The sequence below is a fragment of the Clavelina lepadiformis genome, chromosome 4, assembly GCF_947623445.1.
Source record: "Clavelina lepadiformis chromosome 4, kaClaLepa1.1, whole genome shotgun sequence".
In the NCBI taxonomy this organism is placed as follows: domain Eukaryota; kingdom Metazoa; phylum Chordata; class Ascidiacea; order Aplousobranchia; family Clavelinidae; genus Clavelina; species Clavelina lepadiformis.
This window is the reverse complement of record NC_135243.1, coordinates 18,000,684-18,022,382: the sequence shown is the minus strand read 5'-3', so window position 1 is coordinate 18,022,382 and position 21,699 is coordinate 18,000,684. Positions and strand designations below refer to the sequence as shown.

Here is a 21,699-nt window from a genome sequence, read left to right as displayed (position 1 = left end):
ACAATTGGTACAGATAAATGGTACTTAAGTGAACGATTAGCGTTATAAATAAAAAAGGCTTGCACTCTCAATATGTCGTTAAAGTTAACGTTATATAATGGGGAAGTTACTGGTTGTGTTTTCAAAAGTTTGTCGTTATACCTGTAGGTAATCTTTGCTTTATATGGAAAAAAACATCAAGAAGTAGATTGTTGGCGCAAATTAACCTGACTAATAGAAAAAAAACATTGAAACTATCACTCAGCCCACATTTACTTGATTACACGATACAATATGCGGCTCATTTTGTTTTGATTGAAGGCTCACAGTTTGTCGACCATTGTTTTATTTAGAAAAATCCTTTGACAAAGTTTTCAAAATTGTGCGCTTAAGGTGTACTGTGCGCTAATGGTATCCACGTTGATAGCATTGCAGATTGCACCGAATTGCAGTGCACAAGTACCAGTAAGCAGTAGGCTGCAGCAACTAAGCAAACTAGGCCGAGCGGAAAACGAGAAGTGAAGCTGGAAATCATACACGATTATTTACAAAAAAAATTTATAAAGCTATTTGGCTTTGGTCGTTTGCTACAACCTAGCAGTTCAGGAAAAAGTTTTTGTATCTTAAAACGGCGTGTAGGGACGTGTCAATCATTTTAATGGTGAGTTTCTAAGGCCTAAGTTTACGGTCATGTACGACAGCCTGATTGTTTGAGATTGTACTCAAATAACTGTGTTTTGAATAAAATGCATCGTGGTTGAACATCTAGCTATCATGGTGTATGTTCAGTTGGATTACAGGTAAAAATAAAACGGATCTAGTGCTGCAAGTGCACATAACCCAGATAAGAAAGCTTGCTGTTTTTGGGTGAGAAATTCTCGCGTACAAATATTAAGCAATAGCCATTATACACGCAGTTGATTCTAATCCCCTGCACACTTAGCAAACTTTAACCAAATGACACCCAGCTTTTGACAGCTTGGTTCTAGCCTAGTGTAACAAATGTATCACGTCGTTTTACTCTTCTGCACTAGACCCAGTAAACATCCCATACTGACGTGAATTGATTTTACAGTTTTACTAATTGTACAGAATTTAATCACAGTTTAACTTAATTGAAAGCCATATAATCTTAATCAATAGTCGACATCAAAATATAGTGGAAAATGTGGATGTTGTATACACAAAACATGTCAACATGTATGCTCACTGCTTCAAATGCTTACTGATTTGTAATAAACAAACTAGGCAAATTTTAAAGGTTCCAAAGTTGGCAAACTGCGCAGGGAATTTTAAGCAGTTACTGTTTTTAATATGTACATGCTTGTTGAGTGGGGAATAGATTCATCAAAAATGGCAAGATTTGCAAGTTGGGTGGAAATTAAATGGCTACAGTAACTGAAACTACTACAATACCTTTCAACCAAACCAGGATTGATACAATTAGGCATAAAATGACAAAAAAGATATCGAATTCATGATTTATTTCATTAACATTTTGTAGCAACATTAAAGTAATGTCAGTAGATGAATTGAGAATACACTTGACGTGATTGTCACTGTCAAGTTACATAAATGACATGAGAAACTGATAAAAAAAAGAAAAAGCTTTAAAAAGATGTCATAATATCCAAAGACTGGTCATAATAAATGGAGAATTTTATATGGCAAAATTTGGGACCATACCAAAATAGTCGTATAAATCGTTTGCTCATATAAGCGGCTTCTACTTTATAAAGTGGCCATATGAATTGATGCAATTGTAGATACTTTTTTATGGACCAAGGTTATAAATCTAAATCTTTTTCTGCTTGTAACTTTTAAACCTTCGGTTTGTGAAATTTTTTTACCTACATCTTTTCAAAAATATTTTTTTATTTTAGTAAAACATCTTGACAGACATGGTAACTTTTCAGCAATTTTGATCGAAACCACATTCCAGTTTTTTATCTCAGGTCATTTATTGGTATCACAGGTTCCTTTTTTCGTGAGTTTTGTTTTTTTATTTTTTTATTTTCAAATATTTTCACTAGTTTCTTTTTTCTTCATTAAACCAATTAGGAATTTTAGGAACAGTAATCCTTTTTTAAAATATGTTAACTGGTTGTTTTTATGTTTCAGGAGAAAGACCATCAATTGTTTTCATATTTTCCGAGAAAATGGGTGATGATGACACAGATCAGAATGCAACGGGTTTCAACGCAAACATGACTAACCTGATCATAAATTACTTACCCCAGTCTTTAACCGACGATGAATTTTTTCAGTTGTTTGCATCAGTGGGTGATGTTACATCAGCACGAATCATTCGTGATAAGAAAACTAGTTATAGGTGAACATAATTTGGTCAACTTACATTGTACTTTCATGCTAGTTTGTAACACCTTTATCAGCATTTGTACTTCGTATTTATGGACTTTTAAATGAGCCCAACCTCTGTTTCAGCTTTGGTTATGGTTTTGTTAACTATGGCAACCCTAATGACGCGGCACAAGCGATTGAACAACTGAATGGACAGCTGTTGCAAAGCAAAACCATTAAAGTTGCCTACTCACAGCCATCTGGTTTTCAGACAAAAAACATCAATCTTTATGTGTCAGGACTGCCAGCTGATGCTTCAGAAGAGCGACTTCAGGATCACTTTAGCCCTTTCGGTAAATGTAATGATATGATAACCTCAAGTCTGTTGGTGGTGTACATTCATATTTTCTTTTCTTAAAAAGCCTGACGCAACTTTCTTTTAATTGTGCCAGTGTTCAGTTTGTATCAGGTATTGTTCACTAAGTTTGCAAGCTCTCGTAAACCAAACTATACAAAAATCTGACGTTTTAAAAATGTGCTTGGCTTACAAGAATTGCATGTTGTAGGCACAATTACTCAATGTCGTGTCATAAGAGATAAAAACACTGGTCTCTGCCAGGGGTTCGGATTTGTGCTTTTTGCTAACAGAGACGAAGCTGGTGAAGCTATAAAAGTGGGTTATTTATTTTTATTCCTTAAATATATAATTTTTTTTTGTTAGTAATTTGTTAATTTTTTATCCATAGACCATCTTGCATGTTGTTTCGGACATATGTATAGTTGTATACATTAAAACTTTCTATATTCGTTTAAAATAAACCCTTATTAGCTGTTAGTCTGTCGATTCTTAGCAATCATTATAATGTGCATGCTTTTGTGTGCAGGGTCTTGATGGCTCACTTTTTCCTGGAACCCTAACCAACAATATTTCCGTAAAATTCGCCAAAACTGAGCAAAAAGGGCCACCGAATTCTTACCTAAACAAAGTATGGCAATTGATAATAATACTTAATTTAGTGTAAAATCCTTTTCATGCCAACATTTGACGTGTGAAATTATCAAACAGGCAAGTCACATGCCATACAGCTTTAACACGTTGGGGTCGTCTATGGTTGGTAGAGGCGGTGGACCAATGAGAGGACATTCGTTCAGAGGAAGATTCTCACCAATGACGTCAGCCAGAGGGTTTGTAATTTGATGCCCCCATTGTTGTAACTTAAGTAGTTTTTGTATATCTTTCCTCGTTTAATATCACACCAGAACGTTCAGCAATCCTACTACTGCTGCTGAAGGGATGTGCCAAAATCTTAATCAAAGCGTTTCTGGTGATAATGGCAGTAATGGTACCATTGTGTTTGTTTATGGAATCGGTCCACACACGAACGAGGACCAGTTATGGGATTTATTTAAATCATTCGGAAATATCATGGTAATTTTATTTTTATTGGCAAAATGTTTTATGATATTTACAAATATTTTTGTTTACTATGTAATTTGGTTACTTATGATTGATAATTTTATAGAGAATCAATGTCATATGGGACCACAATAAAGGCCTCGGGAAAGGATATGGTTTTGTCACGTATTCTACACACACCGAAGCCTTGTTTGCTGTACACAGCATGAAAAATGTGTCATTTCAAGGGCGTCAGTTGCAAGTGTCCATCAAAACTTAATTTGATTTTATTTTTAGCAGTATAAAAGTACAGTGTATTACATCTGCAAACCCGCATTTTTAACCATTTTGTTCAAAATTTATTATTGCTAGCGTTTTGTTTCATATTCTTTGAAATCATGCGTTACAGTACGAATTGTGTTCATACCTTTCACAATAAATATGAAAGGTTACATTCAAATGATAGGTCCTGTTAAAAGTCATCCTAACGGAACTTCTAGAAGTAATTTGCCAATGTAGCAATGCCTATTTATCATGATAGGCACAACCGAAATTTGGGTGTGTAATTCTTCGTGACTTAAAACCATTTAGTTTTAAGGAGTGATAAGGAAGCTAGAAAGTGTTTTGTTTTAAAAGACAAGCTTTGCAATCTTGTAGAAGAGGGCTCAAACATGGTAAAAACATAGTTTTATGAATAATGTTACCTGTAAAAATGTCCGGGTAAAGAGCCTAAAATTATTAAACATGCAGGCTATATCCTTGCCTGAGACGATTCCACAAAATCTAAAACATCGCTTGTAAGACACCTGTTACCTTTTGTTTTTACGTGGGTTACAATCAGGGCTTTGGAGCAGGCGTAAATGTTAAATTGCTCCAGCAACGTAGCTCTCTTTTATCATAGGCCTACATTAGCTCCAGCTCCGGAGCTCATTGATACCACTGCTCCGGCTCCATTACGTCAAAAACTGAGGTTTAAGGATGAACGCTCAATTTGAAATATCTAGCGTTTCAAAATAATCACAAACAAAACATTTCATTTACCATCGATTGCAGCTATGAAAATGTGACAGTTCTGCTGTCAAGTCCCCAGCAACGCAGTTAGTTAGAAAAGGTGGCGCCAAAAAGCCAACAATTCTTAATTTTGTTAAGGGTTGCTGTTAAATTATGTGAATTCAGCCAATAGTAGTAGCATCTTATGAAATACATCGGAGCCGGAGCTATTTTTCGAACAACTGGCTCCAGCTCCATTTCAATTTCTCGTAGAGCTCTGGCTCCAGCTCCGTTGAAAATGTACCCCTCCGGCTCCCGCTCCAAAGCCTTGGTTACAATTACGCTAGATCTGAGTAAACAAGCAAGGAAATTGTGCTTAAAATTGTCTGCTCGCATGAAAAGTATAGAAGCCATGTGATTTTGTTGCTTGCCAATTTAGTCGTAATCTCTCATTAGCGCCAATGCTATAATAATACAAACCAAAGCTTGAGGCGTTTGTCCAATTTTCATGGCTATTGCAGCAATACATTCGTAAGAATGACAAAAATAATCGTTATTTATGGGCAGCACAGACTGCAGTGATACCATTTGGTACATACCCAACTGTACTGAATAGAAACATTCAACTACTTTCTTCATCTGAGCTCAAACGCACTGAATACAGCAATAATACGATGTTCAGATCGCACGAAAGGCTTCACTTATTCGCTTCACGATTCACTTATCATATCATTACGTATTTATACACGGAGATATGTAAATCCAGAAGCAAACGGCTGCTAAATTTGTTTCGTTTATTAGACGTAAAAATTACATACAGGTCAACTGATTCGACTAAAACACTTGTAACACAAGCAGTGCACAAGTGGAAAAACTTCCTTCGCTTCAGACACACACAAACCAAGAATTGTGTAACACGTTTGTGTATGAAGACTTTATAAAACTTTATAAGACGTTGACGTTGACTTTTTTCCAAACAAGCTCTTGTGTACATAGAGGTCATTGGTCATAAAAACGCTAAGAAACAAAGCAAGGCGCTTTCAGAAAAGCAAATCATAACGATATACATTTATCACGCACTGCTTCCCGTTCAATCAGGATATGAATTAAAGCAAATTACGAGTACACAGAAATAATATACACAGGGCGGGAAAGATTTTAAACTCTTGGGTAACTTGCTTGGGTTGCAATGCCGCATTGATTGCTCTTGTTGCGGGACATTTTGAGGTAGCCCTTGTCTCCCCATTCGGCACCCCAGCTGTAAAATATGGACACACGGGTTACAAGAAAGCACTCTTGACAAATTCGACTTTATACTTAAGTGACTATGTGGCCAAAATCATTTGATATGACTCTACCTGTTCTTCACAAGCCAGTAATCATCACTGGTTCCATCAAGGGTGCCATACCCAACAACAAGGACACCGTGGTCAAGCTGTTCAGTGCTGCAGTCTGGTTCGTTGTACACACCTAGAGTTTTAAATAACAATAAAACATTTTTAAAATGCACTTTCAGCTAAATGGAAGCCAGTGGACACCATCGTTGACGACAAAACCTATGCCACACTATATAAAGTCGACCTCATTGTTTCAGGAAAAAGCTAGTTGGGTGGTCATTTATGATTATGAATGGCAGTGAATTGTGCTGAATCAAGTTTCGATTGCTCCAATTTTACGGTAGCTTTAAATTAAAATAGTAGGTAAGCATGTTCGTGAGCAACAAACCACTTACCAGAGGAGTAAAACTGGAATGACTCGTGGCTCGCATCGATAGCAACAGAAATTGGTCCTTGAGTTGCAACAGCTTCTTTCAACGCTTCTTCATCACCACTGGGAATGTCGACGTATCCCTTGTCCTCACCACCACGATCCGATGCCTTGTAACGGCAAGTGTCATCCTTGAAAACAAGTGCTACAAGTTAATTGTGCATAGCATATACAATGCACGATTATTTACATAAAACAGTATTACAACAAGGCAGTTTAATCTGCACAATGTCCTGTGCAAACTAAAAGCGCAAAAAAATCTTACCACTGCTTCATATGGATAGGAACTCTCAGTGTCAATTCCTTTGTTTTTATAGATGTATTCAAACGCTTGGTCCATTAAACCACCACTGCAGCCCTCATTTCCTTCAGGTCCACTGCAGTCAACCAAGTTTTGCTCACTAAGACTAACAAGATTGCCTAAGAAGAAAGCACACAATTCATTAATCTAATTGAAATCGTCAACATCACTAGTACATGTTAAACTGAAGATTCACATTGAGAATATTCTAGTACTTGTCAGATTTTCTAACCATCAATATGTCAATAAACTGACACAGGAATGTGTCTAACCTACCGGTCTTTCTTTTCAACTGTCCCTCCAAAGAACCAGTGGCACTAAAAGACCAGCATGACCCACACTGACCCTACAAAGTAAATTAGAAATTGATAATATTATCACTGGTGGCAAAATGCACCCTTGGTAATAGAAGATAAACTTTTTAACACACACAGGATCTGTACTTCACAAAAAACATTAAAAAGGAAAGTGGTCACTGGGTTGGCGATACTGCAATGCTTAAAGTGAAATGAAACCAGAGTCAGTTGGGTGTCATCAACCTATTAAATATGATTGATGACGCCCAACTGCGGGTGAAATATTCTTCTATCCTACAAGCTGACTCTCGTTTTATTTTACATGGTTATAAAGTGAACTTGTGGTGTAAGCGATTACTTCCATATTTGCTGCATCATAACACTATATATTTATTTTATAGCTGAATGAACAGTCACGAAACTTACCAACAAAAGTATTTGAAAGTGAAATCATATGATTAAAAAGGGCTATAAATTTGACAATAAAATGCCTGCAAAATCACATGATGCAGCAGTAGCATCATACTAATGCTGTATTTGCAATAATGAACATTAACAAAAGATTTTGTAGCAAGTTTGCAAAACATTGATCTGCTAAATAAGCAGAGATCTGTGTCATATAACAGCAAAGTTTAATGACCTACATCTTTACAACCAATTCAAAAGTGCTGTCTCATGAAACGCCGTGTTTCTAATTTTGGAAATAAACTGCAAGTCATCATTTATCGGAACATATGATGTTACGCAACTGTAAGAGTAATTTAATAGCTTGAAGCATGAAAGGAAAAAATGAATTTCTGATGAAACATTTCATTTAATTAAATAGTCGTAAGACTACTTTGGTTGTTTTGAAGAAAAGTAGTGTTTTTTATATTATTCATGTAACATAAATATTAACCCCAAAACTTATTGATTTGAAAACTGACTCAGCAACTCCAGCTTACTATAGATGCAAATTTGGTGTAAATATATTTAATTTCCTACTTTAAAATGATTACACTTACTTGATTTTTGACTGGAGTTACCAAACCATCTTCTCTCCAATCAACTTTATCAGGCAGGGCAACATTGAAGGCACGCAAGTATGTAGAACCAGTTGTTTTGCTGGTCTTCCTTAAGTCATTGCGGTATCCGTTCATCATCTTCGTGAAATCAGTGTGACTCTGTTGATAGAATAAAAAATCTTTTATTTTTGCAAAATCACGTTTTCGACACCTTTACATCTGATACGCATGAAAGATATATGCTACTAAATATACCATATCTCCATAATGGTTCATTGCCAGACGATAGGTATGGTTTCCCATTGTTTCTTCAACGTTATGCTTTATGATCATTTCCCAGTTTTGCATCCATGTTTCAAAGCGTTGCTCTTCTTCTTTCTATGAACAAAAAAACCTAAACAGTAAGCAGCTGAATAACAAGCACACTATAGTATCTATAATGTAAGCTTGTGGCATTACAAAGATATTTACACAGTGCACTTACTAAGTCACTATACTTTTTCTGGTAGAAAGTTTTCCATTTACTGAACAAAGCATAACGATCTGTTCTGCTGGAAGCAGCTGTACACACAGCAATGAATGCGACGATAATAAGAAGTTTCATATTTTTGGTGCAAAATTTAAAATAAAGCTAAATTAAAATGACAAACACCACGCTGAAAATTATAAGCAACACACACTTGTTAAGTGCACATTTTATTCCAGTAAAAGTATCATACAAAATACAACTTTTTTACATGCTGTGAATCTGAAATTGCAATATGATGAACAAACAGTTTATTGATGCAAGTTTTCCTTAATCTCTAATCAGGTAGCATGACTATATGGCTAGATTTCAGTGTTATTTATACTTTTTTGAAGTTTTTACACACTTTAGGCCATCACTCTTTTCGTCTATTGCAAAAAGATATATTTACAACTTATAATATAATTTAAAAAAAGCAACGGAATATTAGATTGTGTTTTAAGCTGACTCGTTAACCTACCTTAGTACCTAGAACTATAATGTGAAACCTGTTTATTGGTTTATAACAGTTAAAATTATCATACTAATAAAGTTTTTTTTAAAAACTTGATATTATGCTTGTAGTCGAGCTGAGAATAACATTATTAATGCTACACTGTGTAGTGTGTACACAGTATACCTATAATCATAGATTACCTGACCAAGTCAGAATACAGACATTTAGACAAGAATATTTTAATGACATCTTCTATTGCAACAGATCAAGCACTTAGCAGAGTGGCAACGTATTTTTACTTGATTGCAATAATTCATCTAATGGCAGAAAACACCTTCTACATATGTCGAACGTCAACATGATGTGCTGTAACTACCCAATAACACAACACACCATCCAAATCGCTTTTCTAAATGAACGAGCCGACCAACAATTGCTCTATTTATAACGCGCGACGACCAATGCGTGGTTCTTTGTTGTTGTGGCCGACTAGAAGTCATATGATGCATGACGTCACAAAAAGGAAAATGTCGTCATTTGATTGCTTCCAAACAAAGACCGGGCGTGCAACCGTGTGCCTCTCACCTATACTGAAAGTTCATTAGATTTATTGTTGCTAGTGCAACCTCAGTTTACTGCATTTCTTTGTTCTTTACAATCGCCTGGCGGCGGTTCTTTCAAAAACATTTTAGAGATCGTTTAGATTAGAACATTGGTGTTCAATTTCACACAATGACATACCTTTTTTTGAAAAATAGCTTAATTTTATTTGCAGCGGCAACATTGCTTTGAAACTACATTTGAAAATATTCGTTATAAGCTTAAATTGCGGGATTTTCTATGCTGTTTGGAATACTTGTTGATGGTATTTTGCAATCACATGTTTTTATTGTGTACCAAGCTGTTAGAAAGAATGGTTTACCATGAATGAAATATTACTAACTGCAAACGCAACTCTATTTTACCTTGGTTGGATCTACAGATTTCATGCTCTATTTGCTTGGTAGCAACAGCTATTTACTTCAGTTGCACAACCCGTTAACACGCTCTTTTTAATTCAGGTTTTGGTTTGATCCACTGTTGGTATTTCTAAGCAGTAGCACTTAATCAAAGTCTAATCGGATTTCGAATCGCCTAGTCGAGGTCTAATAAGCAGATGTTTGTTTCAAATAGACTAGAAAAAGGTCTTTGTTTGTTAAAGTTTTAAATTGCACACATGGCAGAATGTGGGTGTAGCCGCTGTAGCGTTTAGCTACCAACACATGGAGCGGTGACCTAAATGTGGTTTCCACATCCTGCAGAGTTTAGTAGCCGTGGGCGTTTTGTTTCTTTACGTTCCAAAGAGGCTAACTGACATAAACTGAGGATAATATGTTACAAGCCGTGTACTTCATTGGACGAAGTTTACGCGCTGTTCACGATTTAACCAGCATTGATGATATTTCTCACCAACTTTACGCTTTCATGACATTCATATTGAAGAAATCAATATAATAACTACCGATATTCTACTGACTACTATGATAAATACTATAACTTGCTAGTACAAATCAATATTAACATAAGATTGTTGTTTTATACTATACGGGTGATACCAGTAAGAATTTTAGATTAGTATGCGTGTAACATAAAATAACACGCCCCTTTTCTCATAAGCGTACGTTACAGATATTTTTTTAAAAATTGGACTACGTTATTTAGATAATTATATATCATAATGAATTAATTTCCCAGACAGAATTAGGTTATACTCAAGTTTTGCTGCGTTTATCCTTGTATTTCATACGAACAGATGCGCAGCTTGTCGTAAAAAGTAAAAACGGACTTATCACCAAAGAACAAAAAAGTCCACCAAACCAGTTATTGTGTTTTTGTATCTAGACTACTGTGTAGAGTCTACACTGTAGACTTACTTGTGTGGACTAGTATTTGTTTATAGCCTACGACTATTAGTTTAAGTCCTATCTAAAAATAGGAAAACTATGTGGATACTGGAACTGCAGTTTACAACGCATTTCGCTTGTGGTATGCTCCGGATATTATGTCAGCATTAATGAGTCTGATAAGCAAAACGATTGTCATCCGTAATGCAACAGCAAAAACAGGATGACAAATCTTGTTTCAAGTAATGCGTTGGTAATATGGAGACAACGCTAAATATCGTGACGATTGAGGAAAAACTGTAGGAAATGTAACTAAATTAATGACATTAATACCAATCGTGCTCGTTTGAGTAACAATTTTGTCAAAATACTTTCCGATGTCACGATGGTGTTTATTAATGAATAATGTTATGTCGATAACGCTACTGCTTTCTTAACACAGGAAGACGACAACATGTTCTTACGATTAGCCAGCCAATTAGGCTAAAATATAGTCACGCTAAAATACTGCGCATGTAGTCTAACATTTGCATATCTATGCTTATATAACCGTAGGTTTAACTCTATTAAACTTGAATGTGTGTTAGAGCACAAAAGCGCGAAATAACTTTGAATTTTACGCTACTAACTCGCTAAAGATCCAACAAAATGTTCTTCTGAAAACTAAACAACATTCCAGGAAATCGTTCTGACAGACTTGGAAGTCTGGCGCTTTGTTCAAAACCCAACATCAGCAACATGAATATCAAGAGCCAAGTAGGCTGTAGAATGTAGATTGATATGTTGAAAAATAAACTTTGGAAGTACTTCACAATCCCATGCCAATAACAGCTGGCTTGAATTTTTCGCACCCACCGCGCTTCGACAAAAAACAAAATGATTGATTGATCATACGATAATTGTAATACCTTGGCCAGACACATGCATGTCCTTTACAATTACGTGGCAATAAGGAGCGGTCGGAAACGCGTTTTAGGGCGGGCTGGGATGATTTTAACAACCATACTGAGAATTTGCTAGTAGAACCAACTCTATCTATGAGCTTTCCGAAAGGCAATGTAGAATAGAAATAGGCTACATTTAATTGTAATCCTACGTTTGCCAAAAAAAGTTACTGATTGTACAATTAAAAACTGCTGTGTTTTAATAATGTTTTTTTGTAGTTTTTCATCCACATTGTAAGAATTTACGTCGAACATTAATTACTCAGTATGAGTAACTTATAAGCTAACAGCTATCAACTGGAGCACAAAGCTGATGCAATAATTACTAATACAAAATGACAAAAAAATTTGTAATATATCCCTAGGCGGATGACAAATCAATTAGCATGGAAGAATGTGGATAAACAACAACCATAGTAAAGATGCATAGTCTCATAGCCTGGTGACCTGGTCAAAAAGCTTTTAACCAGATTCTTTGTGTTGTCGCGAAAACTACATGTCAAATCTTTAAAGCCGCAGGCCATTTGAGTCAGTTTTAGGCGGCAAAAATGTGGACAATGCTAACCATGTTTACGAGATTACGGTTGGTTTTAGTCGACTGGCCTAGCTGACACAGATTTGGTTTTCCATGTGTTTTACTAAACAGCGTGGCGGTAATTCCGTTTTGAGCGTGACGGTCGGCCTACTTTAAACACCATTTTTCGCTCAGTTGTGCAACTAAGACCAAGTCTGGAGCGAAACGACTTGTGACGTAAATAACGTCAATTGAGCAAATGCTGCTATAATACGCGATATAAGAAGTTAGTTAAACTACAACGAAAACAGCAAATTTATTGTCATGATTTTTGTACAATCACTCGCATGTTGTTTCAACAGATATTTAACTAAGCAGCTTTGAAAATAAAGAATCACAAAAACATGATAGAATTACACTGTACGACTGGGTACATTGGCTGGTCCGAAATACTTGGAAAGCAGCAAAATAGAAATTGTATTGCTTTTTGGAATATTAGCTAACGGAAAGAAAAAAAATTTGCAAACTACGTCATAGTTTGTGAAATGGCAGAATACGATAGCATGTCAATTAACTTTCCGGATTAAAACTTAGGCAATTTAGAATCCCACAATGGCACTCATGCTTTGTTCACAGAAAAACTTAGGTAACACCTTTAAAACTAATTAGTAAATTATTTATCTAAACTGATAACAAAATTAAAAGTATTGCAGTACTAAAAGAAAGTGGAAAAGAATATTCTAGAAAGATAGATAAAAACAAAATGCCACAAGTCTCACTTACGAAAAGTATCACTGGAAATAAAACTACTGTATTTAACATTTAGCACCAAAACGTCGAGATACTCAGAAGCAAATAATGTTTAGCGAAAACCAAATTCCAAAATAGCAGTTTTGTAAAAATCGCTTAGGCACACTTGCTTCTAGCAAGTATCTTTTCTCATCCTGTCAGAAGGGTGAAGGTGTTATTAAGCCAAAACCACTTGAAATGGGGGAAGGGGTGATCTGTTTGGGTAATGAACCGAACGGAAAAGATTCCGAGTCGTGAAGACTCATTTCAATTTCTTCCAGAAATTCATCATCTTTCAAACCCTGTTGAAGTCAAAGTATAATAATAATAAATAACATTAAGAAAACTAACCCTACTAACAACAATTAATTTCTAACCAATACGTAAGCAAGGTCGGATTATTCCCAGTTAAATCGACAAGAATTTGCAAATCAGCAAAATTTGAATGAAGCTTTGTTGCATAAAAGTACATGGTATTCCTATGAGAAATGAGGTCTATTTTACTACTAAATTAGTACATTTGGTGGTTATTGCAGCGAAAACATGCCAGATGTTTCATAATATGTTTTCACTTGAACAGTTTTGTATTATGCAATTGCTTCGTAGTTGTCTTCGCAAAGGTTAAATTGAACATAACAAGCACTTTCAGAAAACAGGCATTATCACAAAAAGTAATGAACCGTTTCAAAAAAATTGGTTTCGTTTTTCTTGAAAAGCCTTGCACTTTCATTGCAAAATGCTGCAGCAAACTCCAAAGTTGAGATGTTCAAGTGAATGGAATAATTTACCTCGGCGTCCTGTGGCTGCGATTCAGGGCTCCTTCCATCCCACTCTTTGTAGTGAGGTTGAATGAAGGATATGGACCTGACAAAATTAAGGAATTCATTTAAACAAGTGTCTTGTGATCTACTTACAACAGCTTAAATGCATTAAATTTAACTTCCCTGTGCTCAACTTAACCACATACATTAAAAAGTCTGTAGAATGATGTAGAAGTATATACCGCATATTCATTCCCGGACATCTTTACAAAGGTAATATATAATCACCTTTATAAAGATTTTGTTAGTGGAAATGGCAGATTTAAAATGTTTAAAGCTCATAAAAATATTTTTGTTGTACAGGAAGTGTGCCACCATAACACAATTTGACTAGCTGAGGAAATTGATTAAAAAACTTTTTTTCTGATGCCCTGTGAAACTGTAGCAGAGTAGTAAGGTAAATAAACTCTCATTTACCTTATAAATCATATACATTTAAAACTTATACAGAACACAAACCGTTTTAAAAGACACGGGTCAAAAGGAAAAAATGACTCCAGTGGATTGTTTGTTGAAATTGATGGAACTCCAACTATTGGCAGCATTTGGCGATTGTTGCGCTCCACTATTGTGTCACAGTATACAATCTGATGCTGTCTGTATGAGTTATTTTACGTAAATTAAAATTTTACAATTGGCAATGCATTATGACGATAAATATTAATATACAAAGAAAAATTTTCAAAAATGGTATTTAGAGTTTGTTTGCATTTTTTAAATACACATTTGGCTTTGATAAAGTAAAGCTTAAGTTTGCTTATTTCTACCTCATGGTTGAAGAAAATATGCTAACCACCGAAGACAAGCAAGCTTTTAATGGATTAAGAGGGCTCACTATTAAATGTTGTAGATTTAATGACTGAAGGTAATGGTAACCTGTAAACAAAATTTGTATCAGCATCATTATATAGTTGACATAAATTAGAATAACAGAGTGTAAGAAAGATTTCTGTCACACTTGAAATTTAGATTTGTGACGTTAAATTCTACATTTTAAAATATTTGCGTCTAAGCCAAATTAAGCAATCAATAAACATTTTTCAGATTAATTATAAATAGAGGGTTTTGAAAAAAAGATTGTGGTATAGTAAACATTCAATGCTGCAAATTATTCTGCCTCCTCATTACTATTTTAAACACTATTAAATATAAAATTAACAATTACAACAAGAAACTAAGCCTAAAATAATTTCAAAATACGAAAGTGAAAAATAAAATCCATACCTAATTTAGATTGTAAAATTTGCTTGTGTCTGAAAACAATTATGTAAAAAATAGCTTGACAGACACTGTAAAATGTTCCATGCCGGGTAATATCACAGCAATATGAGGTACATGACAGAATGTCTGTGCATTCGTTCAAGTAGCGGTGAGCCCATGTGGTCATTGTGTCGATGCAGGCTTTCACAGCACTACAAATATTGTGTAGCAGAGTTGTTAAGTGAATACAGGTAAATAATTTAAAAAAATATAACCTACCTAATAAATTTGACCTTTTTCTTGGTTAAAATTGTTAATATATATACCTGCCAAGTAGTTATAGAGCTTACCTTAATGAAACGTAATTTGCTCTCGCCAACAAGCTGGCTATGTAACATACAGCAGATTGTCGCAAAATTGAAGGGTTATTAACGTTGGTCACCTTTTTCCAGCAGTGTTCAATAAAAGATTCATGAAAGCTCTAGTTAACAATAAATAATTTTTTCAGTTAATTCTAAGAGGCATTTGCCGCATTATATTAACGTTAACGATTTTAGCCATTTTTTCAACCAGATACATTGTTACTGGTAGTTAATCATGTTAAAAATATTTTGATAAGCAACAGTCATTCTCGAATAATAATAAATTTGTTTGTAATAAATGATAAAAATTTAATTTGACCTGTTTAAAACTGCATATGTAGAAAACAATATACTGAACATGAACAAGTAGATGAATCGGCAGGATAATATCATCAAATAAATAAATAATTTCACGAAATAATTTTCTGGCATTCTCAACTTGCAGCTCGCCTACACATCAAAAGATAATGCTGAATAAACAATAAACCTACATACAAGAAATATGTCATGGTAAAGACACAACAGATAAACTTTTTTACATGACTTCCATCTCAACAATGACATTATAATTAACTAACTGAAAATAGAAAATTTGTGTGATGTATTTTAATGAATTAAAAAATGCCAACATGAATATGTAATTATGTGACTATTTCCAAATTAATGGTATGATTGATTTCAGCAATACATAAAGAATTGCATAGATGAGTCTGCTAACTATATCAGCAGTGTATTGCAGCTGGTGCTGTGTGATTATTTTAAATATCTTAACAATTAATGCGAATCCTAAGATTGTAAGAGCAATTTGTGTTTTTATAAGGTGGTTGTGTCTATTAAAGATAGATATCTAACAATAAGCAAATGCATCTATTAGAACAGTGTAAAAATACTAAAAAAAGTGAAAATAGCGTGACTGTTTTTTTAGCTAGCATAACTGTTTTTTTAGCTAGCATAACTGCTTTTTTAGCTATGTTAGCAGAACCACAAGTTTTGAACATACTTTAAATCTTCTTTACTCACCGCCATCATAACAAGTGTCATAGATATATTGCAATAACATATGCATCAACGTATCAAGTCTGTTGGCAAGGGGGTGCTTCATTTCAGAGCATGCGTTCGCCTTTTCTTTTAAATCTTCATCCTGAAATAACAAACAATTACAGAAACTGTACCAAATCACAGCAAATGATACCTGAACATTACCATTTGAAAAACTTGTTCATTTTCGTCATCTTCGTGATCATCAACTTCTTCTTGTTCTAAGATTTCCTGCCTCGGGGAATGCACCTGATAAAATAGATGACAAATTGTAACATTGTAAGGACTTGGCTACTTCTCTGTAAGCAAGAAACCCATTGATAACAATAGACAGTTAAGTTAGAAGGCGTGCCAAAAAGTTGAACTTGCTTTTGGAATGATTTGAATTGAGTTTAAAGACAGTTCCTTTAGTACCCAAGAAGCAGCACATTTTAAAGGCCAATAGTCCAATACTGATACTTACATCCAAGTCGATCAAATTTCTTAAAATAAGCTCCAAAACACGTGGTCGTAGATCTGGTTGGTAGTTTGTTACATGGAGTATATTTTGGGTGTATGACTTCTGCAATGTACATGATGAATGGAATTAGGAAAAACAAGTTTTACCGGAAATCCAGGCCTTTCTTACATTTTCAACAGCATCTTATCATTCATTCAATATATTTTGCATTCTGATGACAGTGCTATTCAAATACTACACTATATGTATACAGTGGAAGTCTTGTTAATCCAAACCAATTTTTGCTCAGAACGAGTTAGACAAGCGAGATGTACAGAATACCAAAATTGAGATATGATACATTTAAATAAATCGGAGGAAGTCCATTCCTTCATAATTTGCGTTGGATGGTAACAAATTCACATTACTGATTTTGGTATAATAAAATATCGCTGTTTATAGGTATACCTATATTTTGTAACAAATGTTTTATATGTATACAATATTATATTTTATTTTCATTAAGAAATCTGCCAACATTTCGGCAAAATAAACTTACAAATAATTTAAATGAAAAAATCAACCGCTACTGATACTAAAACTTAATGCTACTAATAAAAATGCAGATTTCATCATCATGTTATATTTTAAAAACCTATATAGACAATAGAATATTAATTATTGCAAAACATGTATTGAGTAGTGATATAACCACAACTTACTAATGATGTAATTGGTTTTCTCATATAAGGAAACGATTCTCCAAATATGAGCTCGGCAGTAGATTTCGACCTGAATCAGGTGCAACATTTTTAGATTAACATTTACATAACTACAACATTAAACAAAATTACAAAAAGTAAATAAAGAAAAATCTCTACATCAAAAAGACACATTATAAGACGGAAGTCCCAACGATTTGCTAGTTTTAAGATGTCACATACAATAAGAAATGTTTCGATTAAATAGCCAAGAATTGACGAATACAAACCCAAACATATTGAGCTTACTAGGAGGTTTTGTGAATTACAACATTAAATGTAACCTAAAAGGTTGATTGCACATATTACAAGAAAGTATTGCATAGTTTATTAGATAGTCATCATTTTACACAGATTAATTATTATTACAAAATAAAGCCAGGTTGCAATGCAGTTTCAATCCAAATTCCAAACAGAGCAATGACAACCGTTTTTTTTTGCAATTAAACGAATTAGTTTAGAATTTATGAAGATGCTTCATATGTGCATTCTAACAAAGTTGAAAAGTTTTCATTTTGGTACATGCTTTGGTGTAATAGTGAAATTACTTAACAGATGGATAAGTCACGGCTTCGTATGAAATTTTAATTATGGCGGCTTGGGGCCACTGTCTCAACAGAATTAAGCTCAACAGATACTATATGCCAACACTTACTGAGGTATTAATGTAAATAATGTTTTCAAAACATGATGCAATGTAGAAAAGACAAGTTTTTCATTCTTTTGGGGAAAAGATGTATCAGAAGAGCGAGACAAGTCTAAAAAGAAAAAATTAGTCTTGAAAATACTTCTAGATTACTACTACAAACTCATCTATTTGAAAGTTCTGTTCTTGCTTTACCCAAAACAAAACTGCTTGTCAAGCTTTTTATAACTGCACGCAGGTGAACAGGATTAGTAGTAATAAGGGTAACTAAAAATGAGCTGAATTTTGAAACAACTTCTGATTCTCTTTCCATCCAACGAACTGCAAAATGTATATAAATCATGTATTTAGGGGCAAAATACTGGGTAGATCAATAATAGTAGCAACAAACAAAAACAATTTAATTATTGACATTTTAAGTAATAACTTCACTCATTTTCAATGCGAATGCAAGTTACAACAAGCTAGACGCTACAATTATTTGGTACATAAACACAAACACGTGATTAAGTTTAACAATTTTAAATCTACTATACTCATGCCTTATTATAACACTGTCCATATTCAAGTAGCAATTAATCATATTATCTAGTTTGTTCTATTTTTCATTGAGAATGAGTAAAGTGAAACGGAACTGAAACAGTTTGCAATTAAAATGTTTGGATCAACTCTGGCTGTAGTCTTTTTGCTTCAACAAACATAAATTAATATATTTCAAAACACTGAATTGTAACCATATCACTTGTAATTGCTGTATTAAAAATTAGGACAACATTTTCAAATATTTATTAGTTTAACAGACTACAGAAAATCGCACAAATCTTTTCGGAAAAGTCAAAACCAAGCTATTAAACATTTTAAATTAACAACATTTAAGGAGTATTCTTGAAATCTTCGAAGATTACCTTTCAACAGGACGTTAACGATTTCAGCATGAGATCGATCCATTAAATGAATACATGCAATGCACTCTTTAAGCCATTCCAAAATTTGACTAGACTGAAAAAAACACAACAAACAATCACTACTTATTCAGTTAGCATTTGTTTCACAAAACCTAAATACATGCACACAAAATATGTATTATGTTTAATGACAATTTGCATGATATAATTTTTCTGAAAAGTGAAAATTTTAGATGCTTTTCAGTAATTTACGCATGTATATTACCTACATATATAAATATTAAAAGTACAAAATTACAGAATGCTATCAATTAACAGCTAAGCTAAGGTATATTGTTATGGAAATATTGTGGCAACAATGGTACCTTTAATGTGGGATCTTTTAACTGATTCAGCAACAGTTGATAATTCTCTTTGAACCCCTAAAAACATTACAACTGATTACCGGTAACTGGATTACATGCAAATGGTGCAATATCTGCCTACATTGCCTTTCACTGAAACAGGGCAATAGCATAAAACAATGTGATGTCCTTTGATAAAACCTATTGCTTGATCAAATAGGCAAGGGCAATCAAAGGCAGTATGAACGCATTTGGTCACTTTGCGTAAGGAATCATCATCATCATTGCATTGCAATCATTGCAACATAACAAACACATATACAACAATATGTTACAAGCTTTTTGTAACATATTTCAACAAAAAAATCTGTTTTAATGCTGCTTCTTTTAAAAAGTCATAAACAACCCCCTGTGCTCTAGTGATTGTAAAGAATAAAAAGGCATGGGGGACAATTGCACCCCCATCTTCCAGCGCCAGTGGCTATAGCCATTGCAGTTATATACACATTTTATTTACATAATGCTGATTATAGTTTCGAATAATTATTATGAAAACATACTTCTTCAGAGCAGAGGTCAACTCAAACGAAACATAGGCATATGGAAACTAAAAAAACGCTTAGTTTGAGTGGTGTAGTTTAGAATGTCGTGTAAAACTCCACAGAAAACAGCGGATTAAACAATAAATAAAAGGCAAAAATTAAAGCACAGAGAAAAGCAACTTGCTATCAGAAGAACAATACATTTTGACGGAAGATGTACGACAAAGAGTATTCAATAAAATATAACATGACAAGATAATTGTGATTCACTATACAAAATTTTGTTAGGGCAAGAAGGGCGAAAGTAGTCATAACGGTCTCATATATACAAATAATTGAACGTTTTTTAAAAGAAAAGACGTTCCATTCCACTAAAAAACGTTCGTAAAGGGGTGAAATGGATTTTGTCTTACTAAAACTTTGCGAATTTTGGCCTCATATAATGAATAAAAAAATGATATATATATACCATGACAACTTGAGAAAATAAGTTGACAAGTCAAAACAACCAAAGTTTACTCTTTAACAATGTTCCCTCTAATTTTTCACAAGTCTGAGCAAACACACTAGCTCCCTGAGCGGTCCCTTGGACCACTGTGAGCAACATCAGACGTGCGCACTGTGGTCATTATTATGCGTTTATTTTATTTTCAATTCAGGTTGGATTTTTCTCTTACGCGCAGCATAGATTTTCTGTGCGCAGAGACCGTGCCAGCAATGCTCATTTGCGCAGTTTAGAGGGAACAGTGCTCTTTAACATTGAGAATTAAATCAGTGACTCGAGTTTTTCCTCTCCAATAGCAATTAACACAATTAAATAACATAGAACTGGATAACAATAAAAATTAAACTAGATGAGTAATAAAATATTAAAATAAACCTATTGCAAAACTGTCACATTCATACCTCATTAAATTCATGCAAAATATTTTTTACATTTCCGCCAAATCGAACACTCTTGCTTTGCGAGGGAGTCCTTAACAATGATTTTCGGCTCATGGTTACATTCCCCAGATATCAAAAAGTTACAAACAAAAACAAACCCTTAACTCCTTCAATGAACTAAAAATAATATAGGTGTAATACTCCTTTCAATGAACATAAACAACTCAACCGATGATTCCTCATTGCTCAAACCTCGATTAGCGAGCTAGCCTTTGTGCAAGTTCCGACTGTTACACGTTTTATTTTGTTTTTTTATATAAGCCAAGTTATCCTAGTATTGCTGGAATTTAGAATTGTTCAACAGGTCTATTGAACAGGAACAAGCGTCTTTCATGCCTTGCCCAAGAACATTTCAACGGTATTGGCTAGCAACACTGGATATCGAACCCTGTTCGCATTCTTACGAGCCAAGTCCTCTCACCTGTCTAAACGCTGCACGGACAGACGCAGCCAACGAGGTAAACGTTTGAACATCAATAAACCCCAAATAGCCCACATTGCACAAACGCCTAGGCGTAATTGAAAACATTGACACTGCAAATACCACGGTGACACAGGACGAACCACACG

At 34.3% G+C, this 21,699-nt stretch overlaps 3 protein-coding genes across 5 annotated transcripts; 1 reads left to right on the top strand and 2 right to left on the bottom strand.

Moving 5' to 3' along the window:
* The first annotated feature begins 402 nt into the window (after nucleotides 1-402).
* On the top strand, nucleotides 403-4,136 carry LOC143452776 (ELAV-like protein 1-B). 3 transcript variants are annotated; one of them, XM_076953870.1, is made up of 9 exons: nucleotides 403-640; nucleotides 1,863-1,966; nucleotides 2,101-2,311; nucleotides 2,425-2,633; nucleotides 2,847-2,953; nucleotides 3,165-3,266; nucleotides 3,347-3,465; nucleotides 3,541-3,709; nucleotides 3,804-4,136. In XM_076953870.1, the coding sequence occupies exons 3-9, from the start codon at nucleotides 2,139-2,141 to the stop codon at nucleotides 3,954-3,956; spliced, it is 1,032 nt and encodes a 343-aa protein (XP_076809985.1). In that variant the 5' UTR covers nucleotides 403-640; nucleotides 1,863-1,966; nucleotides 2,101-2,138; the 3' UTR covers nucleotides 3,957-4,136. The 3 variants fall into 3 exon arrangements, with proteins under 3 accessions (XP_076809985.1, XP_076809987.1, XP_076809986.1); XM_076953871.1 differs by lacking the exon at nucleotides 403-640 and adding an exon at nucleotides 665-846; XM_076953872.1 differs by lacking the exon at nucleotides 1,863-1,966.
* Nucleotides 4,137-5,446: 1,310 nt separating this feature from the next.
* LOC143452191 (procathepsin L-like) lies at nucleotides 5,447-8,710 on the bottom strand. The gene is made up of 8 exons (XM_076953061.1): nucleotides 8,519-8,710; nucleotides 8,290-8,412; nucleotides 8,035-8,193; nucleotides 7,011-7,080; nucleotides 6,699-6,853; nucleotides 6,399-6,564; nucleotides 6,025-6,136; nucleotides 5,447-5,924 (listed from the first exon to the last, which is right to left on the bottom strand). Exons 1-8 carry the CDS (start codon nucleotides 8,636-8,638, stop codon nucleotides 5,825-5,827), a joined length of 1,005 nt encoding a protein of 334 aa, XP_076809176.1. The 5' UTR covers nucleotides 8,639-8,710; the 3' UTR covers nucleotides 5,447-5,824.
* Nucleotides 8,711-12,634: 3,924 nt separating this feature from the next.
* LOC143451311 (RNA polymerase I-specific transcription initiation factor RRN3-like) lies at nucleotides 12,635-21,256 on the bottom strand. Its single transcript, XM_076951767.1, has 16 exons — nucleotides 21,091-21,256; nucleotides 19,664-19,720; nucleotides 19,299-19,392; nucleotides 18,589-18,714; nucleotides 18,403-18,505; nucleotides 17,709-17,778; nucleotides 17,011-17,109; nucleotides 16,713-16,796; nucleotides 16,530-16,650; nucleotides 15,829-15,959; nucleotides 15,498-15,628; nucleotides 15,172-15,359; nucleotides 14,715-14,823; nucleotides 14,407-14,544; nucleotides 13,915-13,990; nucleotides 12,635-13,428 (listed from the first exon to the last, which is right to left on the bottom strand). Exons 1-16 carry the CDS (start codon nucleotides 21,181-21,183, stop codon nucleotides 13,285-13,287), a joined length of 1,764 nt encoding a protein of 587 aa, XP_076807882.1. The 5' UTR covers nucleotides 21,184-21,256; the 3' UTR covers nucleotides 12,635-13,284.
* Nucleotides 21,257-21,699: the final 443 nt, after the last annotated feature.